General features: G+C 34.6%; 1 protein-coding gene across 7 annotated transcripts in view; it reads right to left on the bottom strand.

The window, feature by feature from the left end:
• Window positions 1-224: 224 nt before the first annotated feature.
• PAPOLB (poly(A) polymerase beta) overlaps window positions 225-25869 on the bottom strand; it is a 41309-nt gene continuing 15664 nt past the window's right edge. For 2 of the 7 annotated variants that reach the window (XM_015287288.4, XM_046941449.1), the window contains exons 7-22: window positions 25567-25678; window positions 24405-24494; window positions 24172-24310; window positions 22682-22754; window positions 21135-21255; window positions 20094-20178; window positions 15341-15394; window positions 14447-14566; window positions 12735-12844; window positions 10847-10968; window positions 9946-10088; window positions 9033-9133; window positions 7476-7696; window positions 7032-7097; window positions 4424-4495; window positions 225-2392 (exon numbers count right to left, since the gene is read on the bottom strand). In XM_015287288.4, the coding sequence (XP_015142774.1) occupies window positions 2297-2392; window positions 4424-4495; window positions 7032-7097; window positions 7476-7696; window positions 9033-9133; window positions 9946-10088; window positions 10847-10968; window positions 12735-12844; window positions 14447-14566; window positions 15341-15394; window positions 20094-20178; window positions 21135-21255; window positions 22682-22754; window positions 24172-24310; window positions 24405-24494; window positions 25567-25678 (1725 nt within the window). In that variant the 3' untranslated portion in view covers window positions 225-2296. Of the gene's footprint in view, window positions 2393-4210; window positions 4313-4423; window positions 4496-7031; window positions 7098-7475; window positions 7697-9032; window positions 9134-9945; window positions 10089-10846; window positions 10969-12734; window positions 12845-14446; window positions 14567-15340; window positions 15395-19178; window positions 19637-20093; window positions 20179-21134; window positions 21256-22681; window positions 22755-24171; window positions 24311-24404; window positions 24495-25566; window positions 25679-25869 lie in introns of those variants that run through there. The other 5 variants (XR_003075208.3, XM_015287291.4, XM_046941448.1 and 2 more) reach the window with 5 other exon arrangements.

The raw sequence follows: 25869 nt of genomic DNA, 5'->3' as shown, positions 1-25869 counted from the left end.
TCCTCAAACCCACTGCACAATCCACAGCCTCTCCCTTTCACAGACTAAAACTCAACATCCTGCTAAGTGTTACCTTCTACATACAACATGCTTACTTACAGAATGTTGATTTATGCTGCATTTCTTTTAGACCACGTTGAATTTTGTATTAGCAGAAAGATCAGGAGAGAAGTATGAATTCAGAGTAAAAACACTTCTGTACATTCAGAAAAATGAGTCAACTATGGGATTGTGCTGTTTTTTATTGTGTTTTCAATGGAGAAATACATCATCTGTTTACAAAATAGCTCTTGAAAAATACAAGGAGTACAGATACTATAAAACAAAGCAAACTCCAGTCATGAGACACTACGTACATCATGCGAAAGCAACAGTCTGATCTCCAGGTTATGAAAACTAGAATTAAAAAGTCACTATACAGAAAAGTTCCAAGTTCCCAGCTTGGCAAAACTTGGGTGCAGTTACATGAAACGTTTAATAAAATGAAAAAGAGTTTTTGATGTGTAAACAAAATGACAAGACTAAAACTGTGCCTGGCAATTTCGATCTAAACTCCATAGCTACACAAAATACACAGACACCTTGTACACTTCAACTGTTAATATAACCTTCTTTGGGAGGTGGACAACAGCAGGCTGCACAGGGCAAGGAAAAGTGAAGATTTGTATACTAGACTTCTTAGACAAATGGCAAAAAAAAACCCCTTCAGTTACTGCACAGCCTAAGTAAAAGATAAGCTACACTCTGACTTTGGAGAATTAATTTAGAAGGATAAGGGGAAGAGTGTAAGTAATTTAATTTTAACATGAAAGATGCACGTGTAAAGAGGATGGAGCACAATGGGAGAAGAGAGTTCATAAAACATGCTAATCAAAGTATGGGAATATGATTTGATATCCCACATATCAAATAAGTAACAGTAACATGAAGTTTGTTATCTACATTTTTTATTACTGCTGATATCCCTCATATTCCTCAATACTGCTGTTCTTTGCCATGAGAGATTCAGTTCTTTCAAAAGAAATAGTTGTTACTTATCTTTTTTTTTATAGGACTACAGAACAAAAAATAGGAGTAAGAGAGTTTAGTAGATGTCAAGTGCTTACTAGAAATATGATTTTTAAAAATTCAATGTTGTTCAATATGTAAAACTATTTTTTGATGAGCCATCTAAAAACAAAAAGTTTAAAATTCTTGGGGAAAAATCTTTTTTCGTTTATTTAAAATTTGAACCTTTCAAATGCATACAGAACTTTTATGGAGTGTACAAAAATCATCTTATATTTAGTGATTCAAAGGCCATTAAGACAGTTGTTATATTTCACAGGCACACATATTTACTTAAACACTTCAGTGATGGGACAAACTTTTGAATTTGTGCCTACAGGCCACAAGGTATTATGATTATGGAAGGGGAAACAAAAAACAAAAAACAATATTATGGTCTGGCTTGTTTTTATTTTGTATAACTATTGTCCTATACGGTGCATACAAGCTGCAATAAAAACCCCAACACTAAAAGCAAAAGCTTTTCCCAAGAAATACAATAAAGAGCTCAAAAAGGAAATAAGTTTGATTAGTTCAAAGGAAAGTTTATTCGCTGTTTGACTGCTGATCTGTATGCACCTTAAAACAATCCTATAAATAAAAGTAGACAACATCTTAATCAAGTCCCACCAATACCAAAAACTTCCCAATTACTTCCTCAACATATGTCTCATTACCCCAGGATTGGACATTCCACTTGAAAGGCTTACTGCTGCTTGATGGCAGTTGAACTAGATATACTATACACTTTGTCTTCAATGTATAGTATATCATAGATCATCATCCCATTTGCAGATTACTTTCATCAATAAAATGAAAATGTATCAGCTGAAGATCTAAGATTAGTCATACTCCAATAAAAAAAAAGTACATAAAAGTGCATTTAAGGGATTCTTATGCCAGTTTTATCTCAATTTTGAAACAATGCATCAAACAAATTCAATCAGTATGTCAAATATGGATACAAATAGTGTTCATGTTTTTAAAGGCAGTAATCCTTTGAAATACTTAATGCAACTGTTGCTAACACATTAATAGTACTCCTGGCTTCACATACTAACCTGGACTTCCAACCAAGTTGTGATTTTAGCCCAGAAAGGGAAGTGCACAAAATATACCTAAATCCATTTCCGATCATGTTCTAGTCTTGCACTCTCTGTTCTCCTTTTTTTTTTTTTTTTTTTTCTCTAGCATTAGAAGACAACAGGTTGAGTTGGCAGATATTGTTTATGGACCCCTGAGGTTGTTTTTACCGGTTCAATCTCAATTTTATTGAATTCTTGATAACAGGAATAGGATTTGCAGGGAGAGCAGGGATATCGGAAAGATCTGTACTGGGTGTTTTCTGAAAAGAAAAGAAGAAGTTTGGTTGTATTTTAGCTGTAAATTACAGGAATATTGTAGAAATCGGCACCACTGTTCAACGACAAATCAAATCTTGTAGAGTAGTTCAAAATACACCAAGATAAGGATAATTACAAACTATAAAGACAGAAGCAGATATTCCTTGTGCTTAAAAAGCCAATTTTAACAACAAAAAAGTGCAACTACCTCTTTCAAAGCATGCATTTCCTTTTTCCACAACTACAAGAAATTAGGAGGTGCTGCAGAGAAAGCTGAGCCTACTAAGAGTCTGTACCAAAATAAAGACATAATATCCACCTAATAAGGTTGACATCTACTATCAGATGAAGATGTTTAGTATTTCAAGATTGCTATGAATAACTCAGTAACTCAGTAACACTCTTATGGATTGAAGATGAGATGGTTGTCCCCTATGCAATTTGTGTCCTTTTATATTTATACTTCTGTTAAAGAACACTTATTGATCAAATTTCCAGAACGAATTAAAGTAGATTAACATGGAAATGGTATGACAAAATACTGCTATATGACTGGGAAAAGAATTCCACAGTGAAAATAATCTGAACACTTTTGTCTCCCTTAAAAGAATTAAATCCTGTTTGCCCGAGTTATTTCTAAAACCAAATAAAGAAAAATGAAAAAAAACCACTCAATATTCCTACATTAATTTCTTACATACTTAAGAAGCCTCTATTTTTAAGCTGCTAGCCCTTCATTTGCCTTCCACTTCTGTATATTATTCGACATCACAATAATCCAGTTATTATTTATTATTTCACACAACTTAACAGAAAATGTTTTCCTATGTTATAAACATTAAAATTACTATAAAGTACATTTCACACATGGGAAAAACTGCATTGAAATGACTGCTCTCAACTGTTGCTTCATTAAAATGTATCAGCAGAGTACACTGACTGACATGATAGCAAAACACAATGCAACAAAGATTCACAGCAAAATAGCTTTGACATCCCTCCTTCCCCACCAACCTGCACCCAGCAGCCCACTGCCTGGTTCATGCTGACCTGTATTGTTTTCATGTCCTGCAACATAAGCAGTGTTCTAGAAGCCAATGAAAATATTGAAAAAGTGACAGAAAAAGCCCACCATACTTTTATAGTTTCCAGATTACCTTTGCTACAGTAACAACTACTGAATATGTAAAAACTAGAACACTTAATATAATAATCTTTTAATAGATGAAAGAAATTTGGCATACTATGTGATCTTTAAAGAAACTAATTTCCCTGAAGTAGTTTGAAGTGCCCACATTACATCTACGATTTCTGCCAATTTTGGTACCTTTATTAAATACTGCTCATGTGGTCGGCTCAAATAGTTCAAAAAGCCTGTTAAGAAATACTACTATTGCAATACATCCCCATTTTCAATCAATATATTTACTATACATCATCTAAAGAGTAAAGCGAGCATAAAACGATTTGCAATTGTGAACTTTTAATCAGTAGAGCAACAATTAAGGCTTAAAAATGCCAGTAAAGATGTTCTCCAGAAGTGATTATAATATTAGAAACAAAAGTTTAAGAGACTATCACAGAATGCTACTTACACTCCTTCACCAGCAGCGAAGTGAGATAGTTAGCTAATGAACTATCAGATCAGAACTTCTCTCTGTCCCCTCATACCAAACACCAGAATCTGAAGCCAAATTTCTCACATATTCAAACTCTACCAGGACATCTTCGAGCAGCAGCTATTTAAAGCATTTTTTTCCTTGTTAGAAAGGATTATTCTGTGATGTGCAAAGCACAAAGGAATAAACTGAGCCCCTTACTTTGAAGGCACAATTCAGAAGAGCGAATCCAGCTTCGGTCAGTTTGTATGGCAAGCCATACATGTTTAGCTACAATGCATATTCAATAAGATCAATGATCATCTAAAACACAAAAATTGTGACAGTAACAACAAGCAACTTTATTTTCATTTTGATATTTTCAGCACAGACCAACATATAGAAACAGAAATGCACTGTTTTCAAAGCCAGTACCTGAGGAGCTTGCAAAGTTGTCTGAAGATGTTCCATTTGGGAATTAACATTCACTTCCGTCTCCAATAGCTCCTAAAAATAAATGGATAAGGAACCACGTGTAAGGCATTACTGAAGTCCAGATACATGATATCAGTGTCTCTTGTCCACTAACAGAGTTACACCATCATAAAAATCAACAAGGTTGGTCAGGCAAGACCTGACTTTGATGAAGCCATACTGTTTTCCTATATCACCTCCCTATCTTCCATATGCCTTAGCTTATCTTCCAGGAGGATCTGCTCCACGATCTCACCTGGCACAGAGGTGAGGTCCTGGATCATCCTGTCTACCCTTCTTAAAAATGAGTGTGGTACTGCCTTTGTTCCAGTCACCAGAGACTTCACCTGACCACCGTGATTTTTCAGATATCATTGAGAGTGGCTTGGCAAGTACATCAGCCAATTCCCTTAGGACTCTGGGATGCATCTCATTGGGACCCAGACTAATGGGTGTTCAGGTTCCTCAGGCCTGATCTTCGTCTAAGCAGGAGGGGCATCACTCCCCAGTTCCCACCTTCTGAACCATCCACTTGAGGGTTCTGTTTAAGACAGTCACTAGTGAAGACTGGGGCAAAAAAATTGTTGAGTACCTCAGCCTTCAACTTGTTCGTCGTTACTAGCCTGCTTGCATTGCTCACTGTGGGGCATACATCCTCCTGCACTTTCCTTTTCTGGTTGATGTACCCACAGAAGCCTTTCTTAGACTCTGTGTGCCCTTTGCCAAGTCCAGTTCCAACTGGGCCCTGGACTTCTTGACCTCAACCATGTAGCACCATCCCAATACTCCTCCCAGGTTACTTGTCCATGCTTCCATTTCCTGCAAATTTTCTTCTCGCTCTCCAGTTTGACCAGCACACTAAAGAATGTTTTGCCCACTAGGAATATGACAGCAACACAAGCCACCTCACTTCTCATTTGTTGATTGGCACACCGCCCATACCTTTTAAGCAGAATCCTATAGGAAAATGTTGTGTGTCATTCAGTTTATTAAAGAAAAAGTGTAGTATAAAGGAAGATCACATGACAGATTGATGCACTTCTTGCAAATCTGACTGCTTTTCCACTATTATGAATTGAGTAAATTCCTTCAATGCTATAGAACTAAGCTGAAGTGACTGAACTCAGTTCGTAAACAGTTGAAGATCAGAACTAACCTCCTATGTAATCACAATATAGAAACTGTTTCAAGAACTGAACATTAATTTCATCACTCAGTAATTTTTTTTTAACCAGCTCCCCTACACTTATCACTACAGACCAAATTTTCCTCAATCCCTACACACAACCTCATCCTCCTGCCCCAGTACAGTTTTCAAAACTAGAAGGACTGAAAATACTTTAAGAATTGTTTGTGGAAAAGGAAGCCAGAAGAAAGGTCAATACTTAAGCCCACTTTTACAAAGGTTGCAAATTAACACTGCGTTTTTAAATTCACATTTACATAGATTTGTTACTGAGCAAATTGATAATAAGGTTAAATTCACCATTCTGCCAGAATAGTTTCCCTGCTACTTTAGTAGATTAAATCTGTTTTTTCTATGACCAGATGAATGTCAGAGCTAATTTTTCAGTGGGGCATTCAGTGGGACTGAATGACTAAAACAAGACAGTGGGACATTCTCCCTTTAATGAAAGCCTGTTATTTAAAATTGTTCCAAACAATAAGACACACCCTACTAAAAGGTATGCATTTCAAAACAGAAAAAAAAACAAGTCCATATTACTTAAGAAGTCTATTCCCTCATGTCCTACCATACAAACTACGGTCAGAAGATTTAGAGAAGACTACATTAAGCCTAACAGGATTACCTACAACTTTTATGATGATCTGTATCCACAAAATCTAGTTTTGACATTAGGATTAAATGATTACAACCATTTCTGCCTTCACCTGTCTCAAGTTCAAAGCAAATTCAAGGTGACTAAATAAGATTTTTCACTGAAGGGTGTGGAATTTAAACCCAAATACTAAAGCATTATTAGTTATTTTGATTTCTTGGCATATTTTCCACAGTATTCCAAGAGTACCAAGACATGCCCTATAAAAACAGTATAAGTGGTTATCGTAAAGCTAAGGACAGACCATCACCTTTAACCACTCACAGTAAGCAAAAATACTGCCTGGCAATTTACAAGATACTGTAGGGGCACGGCTGGATCTCTGAAAGTCCCCAGAGGCTTTGCTACAACTGCATAGAATATCCATCAGAAAAGACTTTATACAGCACCATTCATTTCCCCACAGTCTAAAACTTGGCAAGTTAGCACAAGCTTTTTTTCTGCTATGCATACCACAGTGGGAATGACCAGCAAAAAAAAAAAAAATTACTATCTACTGTCCTACATGTCAATGAACGTGGGGAGAAGGTAGCCTAGTATCAGGTAACATACTGCAATTTATTAACATACTCTTTGAAAAAGAATGTAAGAATTTAATGTCTTTAACAGAGAGTCTATACTATATCTACAAGTACTACCAGTCATTTCTAGGGTAAAAACACCAGTGATTTTCAAAAGTAAGAGCTGCAATGAATGTGGACAAAATTATGTAGACCAGTGATAGATACCTTCGTTTCCATTCTTTCATGCTCGTTCACATCTATACAGCTAGTAGTTTCACTTATTTCATCCTGCTGAAATGCACACAAAACGAGAAACTATTAACAGTGATGGAAACATTAGTTAAAAAAAAAAGAAAATACATGAAGAATTAACTGCAATGTGTAACATATTATACTCAAAAATTGCCTTTAAGAATTTAGAATCTAACTATTTGTGCTGATGTAGTTATGTGTGTCACATGATGAGGATCAGCATAATACAGAATAGTAACACCTTAGTAAGCTGAATATATAAAGATGCAACGAGAGTAGGAAATTACTAGCTAATAATACAAGCTAACAAAGTATTGAAATCTGGAACACGAGAATCCATACTCAGCAGCAGAAATTAATATTCAAAGTTTCGGGTTGTAGCATTGGTGAATACTACAATCTCAAAATCCCAAATACCTCTTCAATTTTCATTTTCTTGGGAGAATCTTCTTTATGGGGAGAAGATGTCCTTTTCACTGCTGTGACAGGGCTAGGTGTTTTTGTTGCAACATTTCCTGAAATTCTGGGTGATGGATTTAATAGATGTGTTGAGGAAGCAATTCTAGAGATGGTAGGCTTTGGTGGTGGAGAAATGGCTGGTTGTGTGGCAGTTTGAGGAATGCTTTCATTTGAAGAACCTACAGGTAAATAATTTTAAAAGCTTCAGCAAAATTAGTTCAGACAAACATTTCAGTTTACAGTTACCAGTCAAGGCCATCATTAATCAAATAAGTTTCAAGACAGTGGAAAAGTTAGTGGTAAAAGCATTCCATTTGGAACGGCAAATGTTTAGTTTCAAGCTCATTCTAAAGAGAGAACTCACATACCAGACACAAGGTAGTGATAGCGGTGACACACTGCTAGGACTAATTAGCCCTGCTAAACAGCAGATTATACAAGCCAGGTGAAGCTCTGTGCTCATACACCTGTTCTTGGTACTCAAAGAAGTTCTACTGCTTCTGTACTCAGCCATATATACATTGCCTAAGAGTGCCTTAAATCAAATCCAAGGCAAATCTGGTACTCCCTTTTTCATAGAAGCCCTGACTTTATCATTGCCCAGAGTACAAAACTATGAAGTGAGAGAATATGAGATAAACGTCTGATATTTTCTACATCCTTTTGAAAAATGTTCCACTTGACAAAGCTAAAACTCATCAATTTCCTGTCTCAAACCAATAAGCATATGTAGGATGTTTTTCCTCTATCCCATGATGAAAAAAAAATTACACACCTACTCATATTAATGCACTTGTGACATGATAAAAGAAATTACAGTCGTAAGACTCCACCATGCCAAATTTCTGAGACTGATGAGATTTCACCTTGAAAGGATAACCAGTTGCAATCCCTTTTGCACCTGCCTTACTTCATGTATACAGCTGAAATACCAGCAAGTCAGCTACTCCTTTCCTGTTAAGTGAACATTTTCACCAGATGCCTTTGTTACTTCACTAAAACATCGATTCTTTGCAGAAGTATGTTTACATTTTCTTGTAGAAAATACAGAAGATAAAGCAGCACACACAGTTGGATATGCTTAAAAAGACATCACTGAGGAGCATATGTTGTGCTGAGGCTTTTTCACTCCTAGAATCCATTTCATGAAGCAGGAGGAGGAACATGGGAGCAGTTTACAGGCAGTGAAGAACCACCCCTTGGATTTAACTATGAAATGGATTAAAAAGAAATTAAAAAAATCCTCTTCTAGATTTGGACATTTTTTTCTCATTAAACCAGTCAACCTGCAAACATCACCTACACTGGAAAACTTTATTGCTAGCATGAGTGGCAAACAAAAGAATAAACACTGCTGCACAAAATACTCTGCCGTGATTTCCCACGTCTAAAAATATTAGTTTATCTGTATATCAAGCAGAATATGTTACAGCACATGTTTAATGAAGACCTCAATAGAAGAAATACTGCTTATCAAAAATCAACAGAAGCAACATACTACGCCGTTTTCCTTACCCCCTGAGCTTTCACTGGAATTTGTTTGTGGCACAGTGACTTCAGAAGCCTGTATGTTGGTCACAGATGCTGCTGTTACAGCTGGCGCAGGACTGCTTCTGCTAAAAGAAAAAAAAAATGAAAAAATGCTTAATATGAGTAAAGCATTCCTAAGGGGTTATCCACTCTTCATCACATTGTATGCATGGCCATCACAGCTGAAACAACCTACGTTACAGTACAACACATAGTTTTATGCCATAGTGTGAAGACAGAATTTAGCATTAGCCAGCTATGAAACTTGAACAAAGACAGCTTTTTAGACTGGCAAGAAGTTGCATTAAAAAAAGGTAAAAATTCAGGCAATTCTGATCAGATGAGATACAGGGGGAAGTATAGCAAGTACTATATTTTCCCATTGGACAGAATGATGATATACAAGGACTAGAACAGAAAGCCTGTTTTCAATACACATGCACCACTGCAACTGTAAGTTCTGTCTGGATCTCCTGAGCAAAACCTGGGATTTTTCTTTCCCCTCTTTTTCACTAACTACGGAAACAGCATGTTTAAAAATGAGATAGGCAAAGTTATACTTCGATTGTGACATGCTAGATACCATACTTGCCCAAAAACTCCATATTGTCACACTTCAACTCCCTGTTCACAACCTCTCACAGCCCTATTACTATGGTGACTAAGTTTTTATTTCACCTTTTCTACGTTCTTGTATCCAATCTCACGCTGTGCTGCTCCCCATCCCACAAACGTAGCTCTGCTCTAGCATTCAAACTGGAACTACAGAAGTCTTCAAGTTCCAGTCTGAAATATTTACACCCTGACATAACAGTACTATCTTGTGAATGCAGTACTTGCCATACTTAAACACAGTTCAGGAACAGAAAGTAGCCTCAAGACTGAAAGTCTTCATTACCCCTGAGAACTTCCAGAACTGTTCAATGGACTCGTCTTCATAGCACTAGTAGGCGAAGGCACAGACGTGCTGTTATCACTGTCCATAGACAAGTCTAGGCTGCTGTCATTCAGAGCTGTCAGTCTGACTCCTTCTGTTGAATGCTACCATTCATAACACAAAAGAAAGTTATTAGCCTTAGTAAAGGGCTTAAAACAAACAAACAAAAAAACAACTGAGACTCAAAAGACATGGAATTTTAATCATGCAAACTATCAGTCATTACATCCATGAAGAAAAAAGAACTGAGGGGTGATCTAATAGCGATAAGCTTCCACTGAGCTAAGCACATACATGTGCCTTAACTACAGTTATTTTCAGAAGAAATCTGAAAAGAGGATCAATGTAAAATACAAAACACAACTGGACAATTCTCCAATCTTTATATGTAAATAAACCACTATAGTGTCACTACAAGTATTTATGTTTCCCATACTCAGAAATCAAGTAAAGATTCAATGATGTTTAAAAACAGAAAATGAACTGTTACTGTATTTAAGTGACTGTCATCTTGGTTTTATTTCAAGTTTCTTTAATCTTCACAGCTTATGGATACTGCTTTTACATTAACTTCAAAATTAATAGTGATGTACACCAAAATTTACATTTTTGAGAGACAAAAAATGAATAAAAAAACTTAACAGATCAAGTGGAACTTAAACAGCAGAAAGATCATTGCTGAATATCAGTGGAGGACAAAAACCTTACAACAACATACAACTACTTAAAAAGATGCATTACTTAATATTTGTATTGTTCGATGAAATGTACCGAAATCAAGCGTAAGTCTGTTTGTAATAAAAAATGTTCTACAGTTTTAAGAAGTGCTTAATATAAAGCAACTACAGTAAAAACAGTTTACCTTTTTCTTTTTCTGAAGCACGTGATTAGGTAGCAGTTGATGAAGTTGCTTACGTTTCACATGCCTTGCAGCAATCTTCATATCCATCTCAAACATCTTGCTGTTTATTGCTTGCCTATAAACTACACAATTAGAACATAAATATGTATTGAAGTATATTGCAAAGTCCACTTATTTGCCCAGAAAGAAATTATTTGTATTACAGAATGTCTGTCACCCTCAAGAACACCCTCTGAAGAAAAAAGTGAACTGTCTACTAAGCCAAAACTGACAGCACAAACATCACACAATTTGCTGATTTTATTGTTGAAACTGTATAAAAATTCAGATTATTCTGAATTTATACCCAGTAGAAGTTACCCTGAGTGAAGGGATGTAAAAACCTCACACTAAGAAACTTTTAAAGAGGACTGCATTAACTCTTAACTGGATATTTCCATCAATTGCTAGAAAGCACCAAGAAGTATCTGAGTTTACTTTAAGAAAATGCCTTGAAAAGTGCATTCTACGTTGCATGCATCTTAGAATGTCCAGATAACATACATCACAAATAAAGCAAATGCTCAACTGCCAGTTTCCTCTTTTAGAAATAACTGGATGCATGTATCAACAATTAAGCATTAATAGAAATAACAAGAAGCTGATTTAAATATTTATAAGGTACAGAAGTGTACCTTTAGTTCCTTTAGTTCAACAGAAGGAAAGATGAACAAAATAGAACAAAGTATTCAAGACAAATCTTAAACACTTATAAAGTTAACTTTAGATTAAAAAACCAAACCTCTGAAAGTATAACCTAGATAAACAACTAGCCACTTAGTGCACACAGAAGTAAAAAGACCCACAAAAGCATGTTTCTAAGTTTTGTAGCATGCTGGAAAACATCAGCTTTCTCACGTTTGTAAGTGGCATTTAAATTTCTGCTCTTCCAAAGGCAAAAAGAAAAAAAGAAAAATAAAGCAGGCGAGGTTTGTAGCATTCACAAAACTGTTTTGTTCTGAGATCCATTCATACCTTGTTGAAGCCTAAAGACATACGGATTTTAACAGTGAGTATTGCTCACTAAAAGCTCAGGGCTTTTGGACACTGCTTTGAGAAACAGACTAGCTATTACACCATTCCTGAACTCTCAGAAAGTAGGATGATGTCTACAGTTCCATCTTTACCCACTTACAATCAAAAGGGTTATTCCAACTATTTTAAGAAAATAATAATCCCCTTGACAGAAAAAGGCTCATCTAAATACAACCACATGTACATACACACAGACAACAGCAAACACACATAATAAAGAACTTTCAAACCTAAATATAATCACGCTCTTCCCAGGTTATCAAATCAGTCCTTATAAATTTCTTACATTCTAGAAGTTTTTCACAAGTCAAAGAATAAGCATTAAGAGAAGAGTTTCTCACATTTATGGATGGGCAAGAAACCAAAATTAAATAGACAGTATGAAACGCCATGCAGTAAGTTGTTTTGCTCTAGTCTACTAGATATCTAGTTATAACCCACTGATAAATTCAGTTTTGCCAAATGCGAAAAAAAAACAAGCTATATACATTGTAAAAATGAAGTTAGGCGAGGTTGATTACATATTATAATCATGCCTGCTTAACAAAGATGCAAATATAATTTAGCATTTTAATGAGATCCGAAAGATTTGTGTTCATCACTTCAATCAATAATTATCAATCCAGTTATTAATCAGGAGCTTCTAGAAGCATTACAAATTACTATAACTGTTTTTTACTAAATAACACTGTGTACCTGAATGCTTTTATTTCTAGGTATGGTTCTACTATTGAAAGAATAGATTATGAAAAAAATAGACAAGTAGCATAATGCAACACGTTTCACATCTGAACATCTATAATACAAAACTCACCTGTATCTGTAAAAGACTGGATGTCGTAAGTAAGATCAACACTTAAATTTTCAGAATTTTCAGTTTTCTTGAACACCAACCCAATCACCCACATTGTACGGTATTCTTCCCTGCAAAATTTTATGTGAAGTGTTTGACAATATCCACCAATAGGGATAACAAGCTAATTGCTGCAATAGCTAGCACTTCATTTTAGTTCCATTAACACTGGGGAGCTATGCATACGTAGAAAAGCAAAAACAAAAAACCTGGCTTGATGACATTGCTGTTTTACTTCCAATACTAAGAAGTCACAAAACTGACCATCTCCAGCAAACTCAAACCAAGATAATGAGTAAATAACATCATTTAACTGACTGTGCTTCTGCAAAGATTCTCTACTTTATATACGGGTTATAATTAGCCATTGCAACCATATAGGAAACAGGAGACAGCAGCTTTTCAGCACCTCACCTTGAAGTCAAAATATTAACATATTCCCTGACTAAACACTTTCAATTTTGCCATCTATATTTGTTTTCAGCTCTCAAATTTCTTAGCTCTGACAGCAAAGTGCAGTTTTCAGGTAAGAAACTCTTCACTTTGACAGTTTACTTTCAATTATTGCACACTGAAAATGAACTATCACATCCTATTATAGAATATATCAGAACATCTCAAGGCCCTTGATGTTTTAATTCCTTGTATTTTCCTTGTAAGACTGTTTCAGAACAATTCCACTTTCCAATCAATTATTGAACAAATTTAGAAAGGCAAGTGAAGAACCATACTTCACTGACATTAGAAAAACAGCCTTTCCTAATAGCTTAGCCACATTAAGTCTTCTGAAATAAGATCTAATCAGTGCATGATTATATGCAGTTCTATCCAAATTTACCTACTAAAATGGTGCTGAAGTTTTAGTGCCTTCTTTTATTCATTTTTCACTTGGAACAAATACAATTTCTGTATTTAACTTTTTTAAGGTTAACAGCATACTGTCATTTCAAGCAGCTGATGTCTGGGAAAGGACTGTATGAAAAGTAAACAAGGTTTTTCATATATTCCCTACTTCTCCCTTCTCATAGCTCACATAACTTTACAATTCCTTATAAAGGTAATTACACACTATCTAGACAGAAGCTGAAGTCTTTAAAAGAGAATTTTTAGCCCCCACAGCTCCAATCATTGTTTTGAGTGGTAGAGGATGGGTGGCAAAGGGTGAAAGAAGTTAAAAACCCCACACAGTACTAGACAGCATTATGTGCTTCGTATTCCCTTCACTGTTTTCAAATTTTTAAGATTTCTGGCACCAGCTTCTACCAAGTTTAAATGATATGCGTCTCAACTGCTAAATCTTATAACATCCCATCTACTTAAGTTATTTAAAATTCACTTCTACTGTATTTGAACTACTCAATTCTCAGTGCTGCCTTGTAATTAAAACTGTCATGCCAACTAATACCAGGATAGTCCACCAACAGCAGCTAAATGATAGTAACTCCTTGTTATCTACTGGCATTTGCAATTATGCAATTACTACAGTTATTAGCAAAACACATATTCCTTAAGATTGTTTTCTGGCTTACACAAATTCTTACACAGAACAAAGAACATCTGATTTTAAAAACTTCTGAAAAGCTTAAAATTGTATGCCTTTAGGCTCCATCATGAAAAATTAGGTCTAAGATTAAAAAAAATCTTAGTTTATTGGTTAACATATTTTTGCTTACTTGTCAGGATTCTCCTTGGGCGCTGGGAATGACTGTGGATTCACATGAGCCAGTGTAATGAACTCGTTCTTCTCCAGGTTTCCAACTAGAATACGGATTTTTGATTCCACCAAACCCACCCTAAACAAATATCATTCATTAGTAAGTTCTCATTAATATGAAACAGAAGTATCAAACATTACATATCAGGCAGAAGCCCTTAGCATTTTGCTTACACAATAATTTGAGACTACAAATGAACTAATGCACTATACATGACAAACTCAAATCAATAAGCCGAGTAAGCATGTTACAAAAACTTACACAACGCAAGCTCTGAAATGAAGAATGCCCTGAAGCTTTATGATCTGCTTTTACAAGTGGATTTAAATAGCAAACAATTAAACCTAAGTAATAAACAAGCACAAAAGAACTCCCAGGTATTTCTGCCATTTTCTTTAAACTTCCAATGTAGAATTTTAAAAGATGTGAAAGTTTCCAAAACTTGACAATCTTAGAAGTTCTTTAATTAAAAAAAAAAAAAAAAATAGAAATGGGAGAGGCCTTTTTAGTTTGATAAACAATATTTCTAGAGATTGAACACAGAGCTACTCACAACTGCCTCTTAAAGCGCATAAAGCTTAAGAAAATAAGATTTGAGAAGTGAATGTGGTAGTGTTGAAAAGAAGCATAATTAAGCCAATAGTCCTCCTGCCCTAATCCTTCACTTTTATTGTTTTTCAGAAACGTATCATCACCTTTATTAAATTTTGAAACAAAAAAATTACATTTTGAAAGTTTCACATTGTTTCATTAAAAATACACTGTGTATCTCCTTGAATTCAAGGTTGACAGGTTTTAATCTACCTTTTTTTTTTTTTTTTCTCTTGTAATAACAGTAAGTATTGTACTCACCATTCTAGTCGTTGTTTTTCTGTCGGTGCACTTGCTAGAAGCACAATATAATGCCTTTGGAGATAAAGACAATATGCTATTCTATTTATGCTTCTAAAACTAGACATTCAAAGTTTAATATTAACATTAGTAAGGTCTACAATGCAAACTACAGATTATTAGCTTAATTTTATTACACGGTATTTTAAATGGACAGAGGGGCTATGTTCCCCAAGTACGTGACTAAGAGATTTCTCAATGCATTTCAAGTTTTAGGAATACTTGCAACAACACCTGAATGCCAATGGCCTTAATAAAAGGCTAGGAACATAGCACCAATTGAAAAACAGTACAGAAGCTTCAAAACATAATGAGTGGGGATTCAGCTACTAGCGAGTCCTTGCAAGTAAAAAACAATTGTTGAACTATCCCTACATACACTAGCTGCCCTTTAACATTAAATCTGAGTATTTAGAATGAATATATGGTAACTTCTCATCTAAATCAGAAGTAACGTTGAATTATGGTTTACTGAAGTTTAATATCTGCATTTTAGAACCGCCTAAAGATGCTTATCTGGAATTTTACAAGCAAAAAAATGTTTTCTCTGGTGACAATTTCTTAAGCACCCAATTATATTCCAGGATAGCCAGTATTCGCCCACTGTAAGCAAGTTTTAATAAACAAAATAAAAAATAAAAAGGTATTTTAATCCAAGCAACCTAGGATGGTAAAAAGGAAGATGATTATCATGAATATCAATCGTAACAATACAAAAAAACCTTTCTATTAACCTGAGTTTATAATTGTGGGTGGGTGACAAGCTTACATGTCTACAGTCAGGCTTCTCTGAAGCTTATGATGTTGAAGTAGACTTTCCCAGCTAAATTAAACAGCCTTTGTTCACTATACTGATACGGTCTACTTAGGTATTCTCTGACCAGGATTTAAAGATCACTAGTAACATGAGGGTTTATACACTCGTACTTTTACATCACAGAAAGAAAAGCAAAGTCTATGCTGTTGGAGAAACTACAGTGCAAAGAGTACTCTGATACTACAGACCTTCAAACTGTAACAGTAGATCAAGATCAGTAGACCAAATTGGTAACTATACATATCTGTATTTATCCATACAGATAGGATACAACAGAGAGAGGAAAAAAGAGTCCCTAGTGAATGCTGACTTTTAAAGTCAGCAAACGTCACTGAACTACGTGGATTCAAAATGAGACTCAGAAAGACTGCTTCCCCTTTTAAGTAGCATGTTTTATCAACTTATTTTTACATTTTGGTGGTATTAACCTCCTGATACAGAAAGCATTAAGCAGTTTTGCATGCCGTTTTACTGAAGATATCATCCTTTCATCTCCTTCTTAGAATATCATGGCTCTTATCACTTTTACTCCTAAAAATCTCAGAATTATTGCAATTATTGCTTAGGGGGAAAAAAAAAAATTGAGGGAGAAACTTAACAGGTTTTTCCAAAATGTTAAATCTGAGTACACACACTGCCACCTCAACTGGAATTTAGTCATGATGAAGGAACCCTAAAAAAAACAAGCATTAAAAATATTCAAACCCACAGAAGAGAATAAGGGTCCATTTCTCAAATTCTGTAAAAGTCATTCATTTCTGATATGGATTTCTTCTGGGGAGCACTAGACATACTACTATCATGCATAAGATTCCTACATCATTATCTATCACAAACATACATACACTAATGGATTTCATTTAATGGAAAAGACAACTTAACCTTTTTGATGTTTTTAATTATGTATGAACTGAATCACAGACAAAGCTGCAAGTATTTGAAGAAACTCATTTTTCTAGATAATTACTACAAAAACAGACTTATTAAAAAACTTCAGGAAAAACAAACAAACAAACATGGATTTCACACTTGTGAGCCTCAACTAAGCTGATCAACAAGTAAAAAATAAAAGCTTTCCTTATAAGATTGATGATTAGATATTTTTGCCAGGGTAGTGCTAGATATAACATATAACTGAAAAACAAGAAAACATGAAAATTCCCCCCTTCTACTCCAGAAAATACATGTATTATTTGTGCTGAGATGGAATTAATCACTGTAAAATCTCTACAGCCATTTTCAAAAAGACTTAGCTTTAGAACAGCTTGTACTATGGAAAATATACTTTGTTTTAGGGTTCAAGTTCACACTACTATATTTTAGTCAATAATAGTTATCAGATCTTCATTTCTTTTTCATAACAAAAAGAATGAGAAATTTGGGAGTACCCATTACTTCACAGTAAGAAAATATGCAGCTACTACCTCCCAACAGCGTTCACTTAAGGTGCACATAATGGTAGTTGGAAGTACTTCTGAAAATAAATTTGTGCTTACTCTTTCCCACCATCTCCCTGTCAGCATTAAGTTTTCATAAGAGCAGCTGAATGCAGACATTATGAAACTGACTTGTATGCACACAAAAAAATGAAGTACTTTTAAGAGACAGAAGGCTTCCTGAGAAGCCAAGAGCACATGAACCTGTTCATTCATCTTTATCTGTACTAAGCTTTCAAGGATTTACACTTACAATTTTTCTCACTGCTTTAAAGTCCTATCAAGGCTAAAAACCTTTTTAAAAATTATGCTCATGTTTATCTGTTTAGCAGGAAATATCTTGGTAATAAAGGAAAAACGTAGAGCTCTTCAAATGTATTTCTCTCATCACTGCACTGCCCTCTTGGTTTTAAGTTCTATCTCATTCTCGTGAAACAGTTCATGGTGATGTTACATCCACCTGAAATCATCTCTGTCATTTCCTCGCAAATTATTATAGCCAGCAAGTATAATTGGTTACTGTTTTCCCACCATCTCAGAATTTAGAACCACACAAAGTGGAGAAAGCATGATACAACTCCCTCACTCCAAATAATTGTTGATGTCAAAAAAAATTCAAAATAAAGAACAGATTTCCATATTTTCCCCATCTCTCATCTACTCTTGGCTACACAGGTATGCAGTAGCCTCCAGACTTCTTTAGTTATACAGCCTTGAAGTTTTAAACACAGCTAATAAAGCAGAAGTGATTATGATCAAAATTAATGTTTAGCAATTAATTTCTACTGGAGAGTGACAGAGACTACTAAAGCTATCCTTTAGGGGAAGAAATGCGTTTAAAAGGTATGTCTTACAGCAAGGATCAGATTTACCCTTATCCAGAAGAACCCTAAGCATAGCTTTGAGTTTCAGCTGGAACAAGTGAATGACACACACAATTTAAATAGGAAGAGAGGATGAAGGGGGGGCAGAAAAATATGTATATCTAGCTTTCAGATGGAGATTTGACCAATAAAAGCATATTTATTACACACTTATGACTGCATATAATTATTTATTCTCTAACATTTACTAATCGAAGTTTTAAATAAACTTACTATGATGTAACAGAAGTGATCTTGGGTAATTTAAATAAAAACATGCTCCGTAATACCATCCATGGTTAAAGAAAGAAAAAAAAAACAAAAAAACAAAGACTTTGTGCAAAACATACAAAATCTGGATATTCAGTACTGGCAAAAGCAACTTTTGTAGCACTGAAAAAATTGCTATAGCTGACACACACAAGGAAAAAAAACCTGATGAAATTGGGATATTTCAAGTAACATTTAATGTTGCTTTCAAAAATAGGAAAAATATTACAAGATATTAGAACAAGCATGAACTAATTTATCTGCAGCCCATTTTTAACTTAAAAAATAACATAACTTTGCAGTGCCCCTTTGAGCTTTTTCAAATTTTACCTCCAAGCTACAACATAAAAGCCATCCAATGTTTTAAAGCTTTTATCATGCAAAAAGTATAGAAACAAAACACAGACACATTATGAAGGTCATCAGTCTCTTTTAATGGGGGAACTGTATATTTCAATCTTGTTTAGATTAGTACATAACCAACCAACCACCCAGCACAGAAACAGCTGTAAAATATATTTGATTTCGATTCAAGAAAAATGGGTCTCCAATTTCAATTGAGGGCAAAGAAGATGTAGTCCATATTTAATAATTCATATTTATTATAAAAATACAACTTTCATCAAGTCAATATACATTTAACAAGCTTCTGCCCCACAAGTATATTACTAGAAACCCTAAAAACGTTGTGTGAACTTCAATTTTTCTCCTACTGTAGAAACATTACAAAATTAGCAAAGCTAGATGTGATAGTGTATTAATAAGAGCCAAAAGCCTTAAGCTTTAATGAAAAAGTCCAGTAGTAACTAGTACATCTGGTAGTTAGTCAACACAAATGCAAAAATGCTTTATTATCAGAGTGAACTGTTGTCTGCAATGAGAAAAGAAAACACAGTATCAAGTATGTATTCGTCTTGAACATTGACCTCCATAATTAGTTATTTTTAACATCTTGATTCTCCTGACAGGCAAGACCCATTTTTAGAATGCTTACTGAAACCAAAAGGTAACTTTTACACCAGTCAAACCAGCTGATTTATCTTCAATTTTATTGGCAACATACCAATTCTATAGTTAAAAAGTGAAATTCTAAACACTGGGTCACAAACTAACAGGCTTCTGAATTACAGACTAAAGACACAAAGGGTATCTGATTAAATGGCTCATTTTCTAAGAGAAAGGGTGATAGTGCATTTTCTCCTATATAGAAATATCCTAACAAAACACTTATTGCACATCAAATATATTTAAGATCCTGCACTACAGAGCATCATTAAGTATTTTAACTGGTAAAACTTAAATATTCTGCCATGCCATAAAATACATACTTGTACTTTTGAAAGAAGTTTGGAGCTTCAAAAAGTTTGGACCACTCTGCCTTACTCAGCAAAATTTCATCTGTGATAGCAAGACCTAAATTATAGAAAAACATTTAAGCTTTTTTTTTTTTTTAATACAATCTTAATATCCACAGAAAAACAGCTTATTAACTTAGCAGATGTTATTGTAGATAATTATTCCCCTTCAAATTCTAAAGGAATCTGTCAACAAGTTTTATATTCTATTCAAATCTTAGGTAATTATTTACACAGATAATTTTTCAAAAAACCTCAAAAAATACACTCAAATTTAAATTAATTCTGACTGATGATTACACGTTTTTTTTCTTTGTAGTGTACACAGCTCAATTTAATCTTTCATGCTCATGAGAGTTCACTCCAAGTTCACTCCAAAGAGATGTCTTTCACCGCTTCAATCATCTATGCAAGCTTTTTTAAATCATCTGGGCAAGGGTGTTTTTTTTGTTTGTTTGTTTTTCTTTTTCTTTTTAAGTGATGACAAGGGCAAAGAAACAATACAAAAATGAGCTACTGTCCAATGAGAACCACCAGTGGTTGCCCTCCATACCAAGCCTACTTCTTGCTTTGATTACATTGTCTTTTAGCTACTATGATTACTGGAGTTACTATGATAAACGAGTGAATTCTGAGAAAGCCTTATATACATTGCCTTATATTAAGGTCAGCAATCCCACCTGATGGAAGTTACTAATCAATATGGCAGGACACAACTTAAAGCAATAAGCATAAACCTAAAAATCAAAGATGTGATTTTCAGAGCACGAGGCACTAATTAGTCACCCTCGGTTTCTAAAAGTTAAGAAGAATTTTTGACTGAACCACAGAATTCCTTGCTGAATTTAGAACTTCAAGTCACCCAAGTGTAACAGACTAGCTTCACCTCTCTCAAAATAGATTCTCACATTACAAAGTTACTTAATATCCCCCCACCCCAAAGGAGACCCGAAAGTGAACTATTTTAAATCTTTTTGAATACATTTATATAGAGAGCATAAGATAAATACTTACCTTGTTTAAATTCCTCAACCATGACCATCCGTGTGGAAACGGACACATTGTAGGTAGAGTTCTGCTGTGGGTATGCTGGTGTAATTATAGGCATAAGATGGTACCTATCACTGGGGTTTACCTATATATAACAACAGCCAATCAGTTTATCTTCAAGCATACAGATGAGTTAACAAATTTGGATTTCTCCCTTTGCTAAAATTGAGTCAAGTTCTAAGAGACCTTAGTCTGTCGACCAAGTAAATTTACAAATAGTTCAGAAAAAGTTTAGAAAACAAGGATAGTGCTTTGACAAAGGACACTATTATGAACCAGTGATGTGGGAGGACCATAACTGTCAGCACATAAGATGCAGAAATCCAGAAATACCAACTGAACAGAACCATTTCACTGCCTTTAATAGAAACTAGCGTGTTATTACATCAAAACAAGGATACTTCATCACCACATGAGCATCTTCACAGGAATGACTGTTTTCAGACACTGTGAAAAATATGTATACTTTATTTCTTGGATTATTAAAAATATAGAGCCAGACTAAAAAATTGAGGCTCTAGGTATCCTGAGAGAAGCAACACTTGCGTTAATATATCTTTTATTGAACAATTCACTGGGAAACAAAAAGGGAGGGACAACACACACACACACACACACACATTTAAAATGGCATTAGGGTAGCAATCTTGTACTTTACTTGTAGTAAAGATAAAGCCCTTGTCCCACTACGTCTAGCTGCACAATTCTGTAGTATCACATACTGATCTCAGACCCACTGTCCCAGTAATAACAGTAAATACTCTTTGTCTCATACTGCTTAAATGTGGAAATCTGCCAGTCAGAAAAACAGATTTAAAAGACTAATGGTCTCACAACTCAACCTCTGGTGCTTACACTATTTCCCCAGAATGATGAGTTTAACATTAGGTTATTTAAAACTGGTAAAACAACACTAAATACATCCACACTATCCCGTATTGAAATCTTTGAATATGACTATGTGTCTGTGGCAAGCTGTTTCTTTGACTACCTGAAGGATATTCATGTCTAAAGCCCTTAAAATGGGTGTTACAAAGATTATAAATAGCATATCAACAACTTAAGACATCAAGATATGATCTTCTTTGGTTCAAGATGAAGAGATGTTTATAGTTACATATAACTGAACCCACCCAACTGTGATTGTTGTGTTGAAGTGAATTAACTATAATTGAAAAAATTAACAGACCTTAAGTCTGACAGAAAACAGTTTTAAGATAAGTAATTTTTCAAAAATGCACTGCTGCAAGGCATATCTAGTTATACTGATACTTAAGACCACCTGTTACAAAAGTTGTAGTAAAAAAATACATTGTTCAGCAAGTGTCCTTCAAGTGGTAAGTTTACAAAATTAAGCTTTGTTGCATATTCAGGAGAATCAGAGGTTACTATGAAGAAGACATACCCAGATATTAATTTTATTAAAACTAAAATGAAGTTCATCTACTATTCTTTAAGCAACTGAATTTATTGTACAGTGTGACTTAAAGGGGAAAAAATAATACACTAACCCTTGGGTCCCATACAGGCAAATTAAGATTGCATTCTTCTGGCTGTTTCAATAGCACTGGATTTGGCCATTCCCTGTTCAAAAAGATTGTAGCACTGAATAAGACTATTGGATACAACCACGTATGTTCAACAAACAATACTTCTGAATGTGACTCTTCTTAACTCTCTTCTCAAGCATCATTTTCTCAAGACAAAGCTGGACTAAATGTAGTTCTTCATATAACTTCTAGTGTTGAACTACATCGCAGCTTTAATTGGCTTCTCCAGAACATCAGAACAATTAATTTCTATTGTTTTGGAACTTTTAAACAAGTAGTTTAGGTAACTGAAGTAAACTACTACAAATTCTCCTCAGTGAAAACTGATACTGAATCCATCTTCATGCTAGCCCTTCCATAGACAAAATACAAAAACAGGTAGCACGATAATTGCTCTGTAGCATCATTAAAAAGAATACATAAATAGGGAAGAATTTTCCAATCCAAACTGCAAAAAGAAACCATACTGAAAGAAGCACTAAAACACAGAAATACCACTTATGCTCAAGATGTCTCTACCATCACAAACACATCTAATCTTCCTTATAAAGAGCAGAGATCAGGTAATTGGTATTTGTAAATTAATGCTCCTGTGGAATGCACATATAGAATGTACAGCGGTACAAGGAACAAATAGAGCCTGGAACCAATTTTTCTGTATCAGCCTCAATATGCTGCAACCTCAGAGGCTATGAACTCAAAAGAACGAAACTACAGAACTAAGGAAAAGCTGCTATGTTTGAAATAAAGGTACATTTTGGTACAGTGACTCTAAACATATGCCCATGTCTCATGAAGAATACAGTCTTCAGAGATGTTCTTTCAAGAGAAGCAGCGTTTGTAACCTGCAAGGTATACTTCTATCCAGTTCATTTTAAATTTACTTGGAACTTCCCCATTGTTCCCGTAAGTTATACAAACCAGCTTTCTAAGGTAACTATTTCAGTAATATGAAACCAAACACCTACATCTCCAAATTCACAAAATTTAAAAAATAAAAATAAAAAACAACAACAACAAAACTTGCCACTGGTTCTCTTGAACTGTATTTAAGTTAAATGCCTAGACCAGTTACTGATATACCTTCTTTAACCATCATCTCAGTATCTGAATGTCAAAAGACTTCAGATTTCTGGTGCCTGTTCTTATTTAGCCCTATATAAGGATAAAGAGTAATGTTGATTTATAACAAATACTTAAGAAAATTAATTTAAAAAAGCTAAGTATTTTTGTTTCATTTTGTATTTTTGTTCTTACTTTAAGAACAAGCCTTGTTGAATGACTTCCAGTGAAAAACCCAAGCTAACTACTTTCTGGCAGCAAGAACAATGCTTATCACTAGTAACTTAATCTGGTAGCAGCTGAAAAAGATATCATAAAAACAGGACTAAAATTTAGTGTCTACAAAACGATTTTATTTTAGTGTAAACTAAATTTAAAAAAAAACATACCATTTAGAAAACACCAAGAAAAATTTATGTACAAGAGTTGATGCTATTGCATTTGGATAAAGCTGGCAAGTTCTTGCTACTAGCATAGCCCAGGAAACACCGCCAAGGAAACCTAGTATATTGGAATAGATGTTGTGGCCTGTAAATTGAGAAGGAAAGAGACAAAAAAGAGAGTTATCAGTGACTTTAAGAGTTAATGAAAACTTCACAAGTTTTGGAATAAAACTGCTTACGTTTTGCCCACAGTTTGATAGCTCTCAGTGTTAACCTGAAGTTGTCAATGTTTGGTACTAGATGCAGAATTTCATCGGTTACCCGGCAACCTGCCAACAGAAAAAAATCTATTACTTATGTTGCCTCAAGTTTTTTTGCTCTCTTCTTCTCTCACACCATAAAATTTGTCAAACTTTAGATCAGCATGCTAGAAGCTTATTTGGTACTTTGAAACTGCTGTTCTCAATCTGAAAACTTGATTATTTTGTCACTTGATAATTTTCATCTTGTTTTTACAGCAGCACAGAAAACCTGGAAGCCTTAAGTCAAAGCTCTGCAGGAATTTATGACAAGAACAAGCTAAAGAGAACAGCTTTTCAACGTATTCATTGTATCATTACTAGATATCTTCAGCCTTAAAGAATAACATTGTATGCATTTATATTACTTGCTGTATTTAAAATAATAATAGTTAATAAAAGCTGCAGAGAGCTGGTTGCAACAACAACAACAAAAAATTATCTATTCTCCTAAGGAATAGGAGGAAAATATGAAAAGACAAACATGAATTCTAGAAACAACGCAAGGATGAATTTCACAAAACAACGGGAACAGCGATAATCCTAGCACCCCAGTGCCAAAAATGTCTGATTTTCACTTGATATAATCAAATGTTCAGACTGTACAGACACCAGCAATACATGTGCTCCTCTCCCTCACTTGCCAAGTTGCATATTGGCCGGAGTCCTCGATCGTCCACTGCATAAATAGGTATTTTTTAAGCTGTAGTATTACAGAAATTTAGAGTTACTCAAGCTGGTAAACTACTACAGATCCAAACTCAAGCTGGTAGTATTTTGAGATCCCAACAGATATCCTTGAAGTAATTCTGTGTAAGTTTATGCATACTAAAATATACAGAATTTTGAAAACATGCAGACATCTTTCTTTATAGAAATAGGTAGCGCTGTACATTGAAGTCTTGCAGTGTTATTAGTTTCTACAGGGCACCATTTATTCAATTGAAAGAAAAGCTTCAGAAAAATCTGGCCAACAAAAAACAACTCTGACATGGAGTTCCTGCATTTTTAGCTAAGTTTGCAACTCATCTAATACATCAAACAATCTAGGATACTTATAAAAAGATTTGACAAAGTCTGTATAAAATTTGCATATACATACCATTAAGACTTCGTATGCATCTAATGTCTAAATTTTTAAGTAGGCTATCATCTCGGAGGTCTAAGTCCTCAGGAATAGTTTGCAGTGCTAATCTTGCAAACAAAATATCAATCTTTAAACAAACAAACAAACAAAAAACACATTAGATAGCTCTTTTTCTCTTCTGTAATCCATTTTCATAAAGTTGACTTTCATAAAGTTGACTAAAGTTGACCAGTAAGCACAGCACCCTTTCTAGTATAACTGATCTATTTAAACAACACACAGTAATACCCCTCACAAACATTAAATTAACCATTTTTA

This window comes from Gallus gallus, chromosome 5 (genome assembly GCF_016699485.2).
Source record: "Gallus gallus isolate bGalGal1 chromosome 5, bGalGal1.mat.broiler.GRCg7b, whole genome shotgun sequence".
Lineage (NCBI taxonomy): Eukaryota > Metazoa > Chordata > Aves > Galliformes > Phasianidae > Gallus > Gallus gallus.
The sequence above is the reverse complement of the archived record's forward strand: the minus strand, read 5'-3'. Positions and strand labels throughout refer to the sequence as shown.